Source organism: Lampris incognitus, unplaced genomic scaffold (genome assembly GCF_029633865.1).
Source record: "Lampris incognitus isolate fLamInc1 unplaced genomic scaffold, fLamInc1.hap2 scaffold_112, whole genome shotgun sequence".
NCBI lineage: Eukaryota > Metazoa > Chordata > Actinopteri > Lampriformes > Lampridae > Lampris > Lampris incognitus.
Genome location: NW_026611090.1, coordinates 61,270 through 71,269, shown reverse-complemented (window position 1 = coordinate 71,269; position 10,000 = coordinate 61,270). Strand labels below are relative to the sequence as shown.

At 39.6% G+C, this 10,000-nt stretch overlaps 1 protein-coding gene across 1 annotated transcript in view; it reads left to right on the top strand.

The window, feature by feature from the left end:
• LOC130132094 (homeobox protein meis3-B-like) overlaps positions 1 to 10,000 on the top strand; it is a gene marked incomplete at its 3' end in the record, with an annotated part of 73,914 nt that overhangs the window by 2,691 nt on the left and 61,223 nt on the right. Inside the window, exons 4-8 of the mRNA XM_056301739.1 lie at positions 79 to 96; positions 180 to 197; positions 286 to 345; positions 478 to 534; positions 665 to 741. Of these exons, the coding sequence (XP_056157714.1) occupies positions 79 to 96; positions 180 to 197; positions 286 to 345; positions 478 to 534; positions 665 to 741 (230 nt within the window). The remainder of the gene's footprint in view (positions 1 to 78; positions 97 to 179; positions 198 to 285; positions 346 to 477; positions 535 to 664; positions 742 to 10,000) is intronic.

The window sequence follows — 10,000 nt, the reverse complement described above, 5'->3', positions numbered from 1 at the left end:
GCTGAACAGGAGCCGCTCCACAGTGTTGTGTTGTGTTGTGTTGTGTTGTGTTGTGTTGTGTTGTGTTGTATTGTGTAGCCCTGGGCAGTGCCTTCAGTGAGGCCTAGCTGAACAGGAGCTGCTTCACACTGTTGTGTTGTGTTGTGTTGTGTTGTGTTGTGTTGTGTTGTGTTGTGTAGCCCTGGGCAGTGCCTTCAGTGAGGCCTGGCTGAACAGGAGCAGCTTCACACTGTTGTGTAGTGTTGTGTTGTGTTGTGTTGTGTTGTGTTGTGTTGTGTTGTGTAGCCCTGGGCAGTGCCTTCAGTGAGGCCTGGCTGAACAGGAGCAGCTTCACACTGTTGTGTGGTGTTGTGTTGTGTTGTGTTGTGTTGTGTTGTGTTGTGTAGCCCTGGGCAGTGCCTTCAGTGAGGCCTGGCTGAACAGGAGCAGCTTCACACTGTTGTGTAGTGTTGTGTTGTGTTGTGTTGTGTTGTGTAGCCCTGGGCAGTGCCTTCAGTGAGGCCTGGCTGAACAGGAGCAGCTTCACACTGTTATGTAGTGTTGTGTTGTGTTGTGTTGTGTTGTGTTGTGTAGCCCTGGGCAGTGCCTTCAGTGAGGCCTGGCTGAACAGGAGCAGCTTCACACTGTTGTGTTGTGTTGTGTTGTGTTGTGTTGTGTTGTGTAGCCCTGGGCAGTGCCTTCAGTGAGGCCTGGCTGAACAGGAGCAGCTTCACACTGACCCTCATGCACACGAGCAAGCAAGTAAGCATGTGCTCAGTCACTGGCACAAAAACTACTGCTTCCTCCATCTTGAACACACTTGACTGCACACCGTAGTTCACACATACACACACACACACACACACACACACACACACACACACACACACACACACACACACACATACACACACACACACACACACACACACACACACACACACACACACACACACACACACACACACACACACACACACACACGACAAAACGGGCCTCAGAAGGTGCACAGGGAAAAACAGTTGTGTCTTGAGTGGGAGTGACAACTGTGCAGCATGGTGCCGTAGTGGACTATGTGGGGATAAACAGTCCTTCTTCCAATGCCACTACTTCTCTCTTCTCTATATCAGTCAGTCAGTCAGTCAGTCAGTCAGTCAGTCAGTCAGTCAGTCTTATATAGCGCTGTTCTAGCTGCAACTGCCACTCACACCGCTTTACAAATAATACAAATTCAAAACTTCACAATTACTGAAGGTAATTCAGCAAACCGTGAGTTAGTACGACACTACTGCCCACTTCCTTTCTCCTGTTTCTCCTTTCTACTGTTCCAATACTCTTCTTACACCAGCACAAGGTACACAGCCTGTACTGTTCCAATACTCTTCTTACACCAGCACAAGGTACACAGCCTGTACTGTTCCAATACTCTTCTTACACCAGCACAAAGTACAGAGCCTGTACTGTTCCAATACTCTTCTTACACCAACACAAAGTACATAGCCTGTACTGTTCCAATACTCTTCTTACACCAGCACAAGGTACACAGCCTGTACTGTTCCAATACTCTTCTTACACCAGCACAAGGTACACAGCCTGTACTGTTCCAATACTCTTCTTACACCAGCACAAAGTACAGAGCCTGTACTGTTCCAATACTCTTCTTACACCAACACAAAGTACACAGCCTGTACTGTTCCAATACTCTTCTTACACCAGCACAAAGTACAGAGCCTGTACTGTTCCAATACTCTTCTTACACCAACACAAAGTACAGAGCCTGTACTGTTCCAATACTCTTCTTACACCAGCACAAAGTACATAGCCTGTACTGTTCCAATAATCTTCTTACACCAGCACAAGGTACACAGCCTGTACTGTTCCAATACTCTTCTTACACCAGCACAAAGTACAGAGCCTGTACTGTTCCAATACTCTTCTTACACCAGCACAAGGTACACAGCCTGTACTGTTCCAATACTCTTCTTACACCAGCACAAGGTACACAGCCTGTACTGTTCCAATACTCTTCTTACACCAGCACAAGGTACACAGCCTGTACTGTTCCAATACTCTTCTTACACCAGCACAAAGTACAGAGCCTGTACTGTTCCAATACTCTTCTTACACCAACACAAAGTACATAGCCTGTACTGTTCCAATAATCTTCTTACACCAACACAAAGTACAGAGCCTGTACTGTTCCAATACTCTTCTTACACCAACACAAAGTACATAGCCTGTACTGTTCCAATACTCTTCTTACACCAGCACAAAGTACAGAGCCTGTACTGTTCCAATACTCTTCTTACACCAGCACAAAGTACAGAGCCTGTACTGTTCCAATACTCTTCTTACACCAGCACAAAGTACAGAGCCTGTACTGTTCCAATACTCTTCTTACCACAGCACAAAGTACACAGCCTGTACTGTTCCAATACTCTTCTTACACCAGCACAAGGTACACAGCCTGTACTGTTCCAATACTCTTCTTACACCAGCACAAAGTACAGAGCCTGTACTGTTCCAATACTCTTCTTACACCAGCACAAAGTACAGAGCCTGTACTGTTCCAATGCTCTTCTTACACCAACACAAAGTACATAGCCTGTACTGTTCCAATAATCTTCTTACACCAACACAAAGTACAGAGCCTGTACTGTTCCAATACTCTTCTTACACCAACACAAAGTACATAGCCTGTACTGTTCCAATAATCTTCTTACACCAACAAAAAGTACAGAGCCTGTACAGCTCCAATACTCTTCTTACACCAGCACAAAGTACAGAGCCTGTACTGTTCGAATACTCTTCTTACACCAACACAAAGTACATAGCCTGTACTGTTCCAATAATCTTCTTACACCAACACAAAGTACACAGCCTGTACTGTTCCAATAATCTTCTTACACCAGCACAAAGTGCAGAGCCTGTACTGTTCCAATACTCTTCTTACACCAGCACAAAGTACACAGCCTGTACTGTTCCAATACTCTTCTTACACCAGCACAAAGTACATAGCCTGTACTGTTCCAATACTCTTCTTACACCAACACAAAGTACAGAGCCTGTACTGTTCCAATACTCTTCTTACACCAACACAAAGTACATAGCCTGTACTGTTCCAATACTCTTCTTACACCAACACAAAGTACATAGCCTGTACTGTTCCAATACTCTTCTTACACCAACACAAAGTACAGAGCCTGTACTGTTCCAATACTCTTCTTACACCAACACAAAGTACATAGCCTGTACTGTTCCAATAATCTTCTTACACCAGCACAAAGTGCAGAGCCTGTACTGTTCCAATACTCTTCTTACACCAACACAAAGTACATAGCCTGTACTGTTCCAATACTCTTCTTACACCAGCACAAGGTACACAGCCTGTACTGTTCGAATACTCTTCTTACACCAGCACAAAGTACAGAGCCTTTACTGTTCGAATACTCTTCTTACACCAGCACAAAGTACACAGCCTGTACTGTTCGAATACTCTTCTTACACCAGCACAAAGTACAGAGCCTGTACTGTTCCAATACTCTTCTTACACCAGCACAAGGTACACAGCCTGTACTGTTCCAATACTCTTCTTATACCAGCACAAGGTACAGACCCTGTACTGTTCCAATACTCTTCTTACACCAGCACAAAGTACAGAGCCTGTACTGTTCCAATACTCTTCTTACCACAGCACAAAGTACACAGCCTGTACTGTTCCAATACTCTTCTTACACCAGAACAAGGTACACAGCCTGTACTGTTCCAATACTCTTCTTACACCAGCACAAAGTACAGAGCCTGTACTGTTCCAATACTCTTCTTACACCAGCACAAAGTACACAGTCTGTACTGTTCGAATACTCTTCTTACACCAGCACAAAGTACATAGCCTGTACTGTTCGAATACTCTTCTTATACCAGCACAAAGTACACAGCCTGTACGGTTCCAATACTATTCTTACACCAGCACAAAGTACATAGCCTGTACTGTTCGAATACTCTTCTTACACCAACAAAAAGTACAGAGCCTGTACAGCTCCAATACTCCACATCTGAAAGTATTACTTGGTTCAGTATTTAGTGTGGGCCTCGTCTTCCATTCCTTTTTGGGATACGCAATTTTAGACTTTCCAAACCCTGACAGATGAGTCTGTTTAAATGTCCCCAGTCATATTTTAATGAGTCTGTTTAAATGTTCCCAGTCATATTTTAATGAGTCTGTTTAAATGTCCCAGTCATATTTTAATGAGTCTGTTTAAATGTTCCCAGTCATATTTTATGAGTCTGTTTAAATGTCCCCAGTCATACTGTAACGAGTCTGTTTAAATGTCCCCAGTCATATTTCAATGAGTCTATTTAAATGTCCCCAGTCATATTTTGTTTAAATGTCCCCAGTCATATTTTAATGAGTCTGTCTAAATATCCCCAGTCATACTGTAACGAGTCTGTTTAAATGTCCCAGTCATATTTTAATGAGTCTGTTTAAATGTCCCAGTCATACTGTAATGAGTCTGTTTAAATGTCCCAAGTCATATTTTAATGAGTCTGTTTAAATGTCCCAGTCATATTTTAACGAGTCTGTTTAAATGTCCCCAGTCACATTTAAATGAATCTGTTTAAATGTCCCCAGTCATACTATAACGAGACTGTTTAAATGTCCCCAGTCATATTTTATTGAGTCTGTTTAAATGTCCCCAGTCATATCTTAATGAATCTGTTTAAATGTCCCCAGTCATACTGTAACGAGTCTGTTTAAATGTCCCCAGTCATATTTTAATGAGTCTGTTTAAATTTCCCCCAGTCATACTTTAACGAGTCTGTTTAATTGTCCCCAGTCATATTTTAATGAGTCTGTTTAAATGTCCCCAGTCATATTTTAATGAGTCTGTTTAAATGTCCCCAGTCATACTGTAACGAGTCTGTTTAAATGTCCCAGTCATATTTTAATGAGTCTGTTTAAATGTCCCCAGTCATATTGTAATGAGTCGGCTTAAATGTCCCCAGTCATATCTTAATGAGTCTGTTTAAATGTCCCCAGTCATATTTTAATGAGTCTGTTTAAATATCCCCCAGTCATATTTTAATGAGTCTGTTTAAATGTCCCCAGTCATATTTTGTTTAAATGTCCCCAGTCATATTTTAACGAGTCTGTTTAAATATCCCCATTCATATTTTAATGAGTCTGTTTAAATGCCCCACTCATACTGTTATGAGTCTGTTTAAATGTTCCCAGTCATATTTTAACGAGTCTCTTTAAATGTCCCCAGTCATACTGTAACGAGTCTATTTAAATGTCCCGTCATATTTGTTTAAATGTCCCCAGTCATAGTTTAATGAGTCTGTTTAAATGTCCCCAGGCATACTGTAACGAGTCTGTTTAAATGTCCCAGTCATATTTTAATGAGTCTGTTTAAATGTCCCAGTCATACTGTAATGAGCCTGTTTAAATGTCCCAAGTCATATTTTAATGAGTCTGTTTAAATGTCCCCAGTCATATTTTAATAATTATGTTTAAATGAACCAGTTATATTTTAATGAGTCTGTTTAAATGTCCCAAGTGATATTTTGTTTAAATGTGCCCAGTCACATTTAAATGAGTCTGTTTAAATGTCCCCAGTCATATTTTAACGAGTCTGTTTAAATGTCCCCAGTCACATTTAAATGAGTCTGTTTAAATGTCCCAGTCATATTTTAATGAGTCTGTTTAAATGTCCAGTCATACTATAACGAGACTGTTTAAATGTCCCCAGTCATATTTTAATGAGTCTGTTTAAATGTCCCCAGTCATACTGTAACGAGTCTGTTTAAATGTCCCAGTCATATTTTAATGAGTCTGTTTAAATGTCCAGTCATACTATAACGAGACTGTTTAAATGTCCCCAGTCATATTTTAATGAGTCTGTTTAAATGTCCCCAGTCATACTGTAACGAGTCTGTTTAAATGTCCCCAGTCATATTTTAATGAGTCTGTTTAAATGTCCCAGTCATATTTTAATGAGTCTATTTAAATGTCCCGTCATATTTTGTTTAAATGTCCCCAGTCATATTTTAATGAGTCTGTCTAAATGTCCCCAGTCATACTGTAACGAGTCTGTTTAAATGTCCCAGTCATATTTTAATGAGTCTGTTTAAATGTCACAGTCATACTGTAATGAGTCTGTTTAAATGTCCCAAGTCATATTTTAATGAGTCTGTTTAAATGTCCCCAGTCATATTTTAATAATTATGTTTAAATGCCCAAGTCATATTTTAATGAGTCTGTTTAAATGTCCCCAGTCATATTTTAATAATTATGTTTAACTGCCCCAGTCCTATTTTAATGAGTCTGTTTAAATGTCCCAAGTGATATTTTGTTTAAATGTCCCCAGTCATATTTTAATGAGTCTGTTTAAATGTCCCCAGTCATATTTTAACGAGTCTGTTTAAATGTCCCCAGTCACATTTAAATGAGTCTGTTTAAATGTCCCCAGTCATATCTTAATGGATCTGTTTAAATGTCCCCAGTCATACTGTAACGGGTCTGTTTAAATGTCCCCAGTCATATTTTAATGAGTCTGTTTAAATGTCCCCAGTCATATTTTAATGAGTCTGTTTAAATGTCCCCAGTCATACTGTAACGAGTCTGTTTGAATGTCCCAGTCATATTTTAATGAGTCTGTTTAAATGTCCCAGTCATACTGTAATGAGTCTGTTTAAATGTCCCCAGTCATATTTTAATTATTATGTTTAAATGTCCCAGTCATATTTTAATGAGTCTGTTTAAATGTCCCAGTCATATTTTAATGAGTCTATTTAAATGTCCCGTCATATTTTGTTTAAATGTCCCCAGTCATATTTTAATGAGTCTGTCTAAATGTCCCCAGTCATACTGTAACGAGTCTGTTTAAATGTCCCAGTCATATTTTAATGAGTCTGTTTAAATGTCACAGTCATACTGTAATGAGTCTGTTTAAATGTCCCAAGTCATATTTTAATGAGTCTGTTTAAATGTCCCCAGTCATATTTTAATAATTATGTTTAAATGCCCAAGTCATATTTTAATGAGTCTGTTTAAATGTCCCCAGCCATATTTTAATAATTATGTTTAACTGCCCCAGTCCTATTTTAATGAGTCTGTTTAAATGTCCCAAGTGATATTTTGTTTAAATGTCCCCAGTCATATTTTAATGAGTCTGTTTAAATGTCCCCAGTCATATTTTAACGAGTCTGTTTAAATGTCCCCAGTCACATTTAAATGAGTCTGTTTAAATGTCCCCAGTCATATCTTAATGGATCTGTTTAAATGTCCCCAGTCATACTGTAACGGGTCTGTTTAAATGTCCCCAGTCATATTTTAATGAGTCTGTTTAAATGTCCCCAGTCATATTTTAATGAGTCTGTTTAAATGTCCCCAGTCATACTGTAACGAGTCTGTGTGAATGTCCCAGTCATATTTTAATGAGTCTGTTTAAATGTCCCAGTCATACTGTAATGAGTCTGTTTAAATGTCCCCAGTCATATTTTAATTATTATGTTTAAATGTCCCAGTCATATTTTAATGAGTCTGTTTAAATGTGCCCAGTCATATTTTAATCAGTATGTTTAAATGTCCCCAGTCATATTTTAATGATTCTTTTTAAATGTCCCCAGTCCTATTTTAATGAGTCTGTTTAAATGTCCCCAGTCACATTTTAATGAGTCTGTTTAAATTTCCCAGTCATATTTTAATGAGTCTATTTAAATGTCCCGTCATATTTTGTTTAAATGTCCCCAGTCATATTTTAATGAGTCTGTCTAAATGTCCCCAGTCATACTGTAACGAGTCTGTTTAAATGTCCCAGTCATATTTAATGAGTCTGTTTAAATGTCCCAGTCATACTGTAATGAGTCTGTTTAAATGTCCCAAGTCATATTTTAATGAGTCTGTTTAAATGTCCCCAGTCATATTTTAATAATTATGTTTAAATGCCCCAGTCATATTTTAATGAGTCTGTTTAAATGTCCCCAGTCATATTTTAATAATTATGTGTAACTGCCCCAGTCCTATTTTAATGAGTCTGTTTAAATGTCCCAAGTGATATTTTGTTTAAATGTCCCCAGTCATATTTTAATGAGTCTGTTTAAATGTCCCCAGTCATATCTTAATGGATCTGTTTAAATGTCCCCAGTCATACTGTAACGGGTCTGTTTAAATGTCCCCAGTCATATTTTAATGAGTCTGTTTAAATGTACCCAGTCATATTTTAATGAGTCTGTTTAAATGTCCCCAGTCATACTGTAACGAGTCTGTTTGAATGTCCCAGTCATATTTTAATGAGTCTGTTTAAATGTCCCAGTCATACTGTAATGAGTCTGTTTAAATGTCCCCAGTCATATTTTAATTATTATGTTTAAATGTCCCAGTCATAATTTAATGAGTCTGTTTAAATGTGCCCAGTCATATTTTAATCAGTATGTTTAAATGTCCCCAGTCATATTTTAATGAGTCTTTTAAATGTCCCCAGTCCTATTTTAATGAGTCTGTTTAAATGTCCCCAGTCATATTTTAATGAGTCTGTTTAAATGTCCCCAGTCATATTTTAATGAGTCTGTTTAAATGTCCCCAGTCCTATTTTAATGAGTCTGTTTAAATGTCCCAAGTCATATTTTAATGAGTCTGTTTAAATGTCCCCAGTCATATTTTAATGAGTATGTTTAAATGTCCCAAGTCATACTGTAATGAGTCTGTTTAAATGTCCCAGTCATATTTTAATATTTTAATGAGTCTGTTTAAATGTCCCGGTCATATTTTAATGAGTCTGTTTAAATGTCCCCAGTCATATTTTAATGAGTCTGTTTAATTGTCCCCAGTCCTATTTAATGAGTCTGTTTAAATGTCCCCAGTCTTATTTTAATGAGTATGTTTAAATGTCCCAGTCTTATTTTAATGAGTATGTTTAAATGTCCCAAGTCATACTGTAATGAGTCTGTTTAAATGTCCCAGTCATATTTTAATATTTTAATGAGTCTGTTTAAATGGCCCCAGTCATATTTTAATGAGTCTGTTTAAATGTCCCCAGTCATATTTTAATGAGTCTGTTTAAATGTCCCCAGTCTTATTTCCATGAGTCTGTTTAAATGTCCCCAGTCATATTTTAATATTTTAATGAGTATGTTTAAATGTCCCAAGTCATACTGTAATGAGTCTGTTTAAATGTCCCCAGTCATATTTCCATGAGTCTGTTTAAATGTCCCCAGTCTTATTTTAATGAGTATGTTTAAATGTCCCCAGTCTTATTTCCATGAGTCGGTTTAAATGTCCCCAGTCATATTTTAATGAGTCTGTTTAAATGTCCCAGTCATACTGTAATGAGTCGGTTTAAATGTCCCCAGTCTTATTTTAATGAGTCTGTTTAAATGTCCCCAGTCTTATTTCCATGAGTCTGTTTAAATGTCCCCAGTCATACTGTAATGAGTCTGTTTAAATGTCCCCAGTCTCATGTTAGCTCGTCCTCTTTGAGTCCCAGACTCCAGTGAAATAAAACCAGAGTCTGTGTGTCGTTGTGTGTTTGTCTTGCACGGTGCGGCAGTTGCGGCATGTGTCCCGTGCCAGCCAACCCACCCTCCTGTCTGTCTCCCCGTACTGACCGGCCTGGTCGCTCGCGCTGCTGTTGCGCGAGTGAGAGCGAGCCTTCTAGAAGCGCCTCTCGCGGGTCGCTGACCCTGTCCGGCGGTCCGCTCGGTGCTGGGGAGGGAGGAGGGGAGGGGGGTTGTCTGTGATCCCTCGCTACCGGAAATCAACTCCCCGCACAAGTTGAAAGAGCCCTGGTTGGGGCTCGCGCTGCAGCGTCTTCCCGGCCACGCTCCACACCACCCGCGAGGCGCGCTGTCCGACCTGCGCGCGCACCGAGCCGCCGGCCATTGAAGTGGCCGCGCGCAGCGGGAGAGGGGCACGAGAGCCGTTCCGAGTCATTGTAACGTGTGTACTTTACAGCACGCGCATCTCACGAGGATGGGACGTGTTGCCCTCTCGCCGAGGTGCGTGAGAGCAGAAAACGCT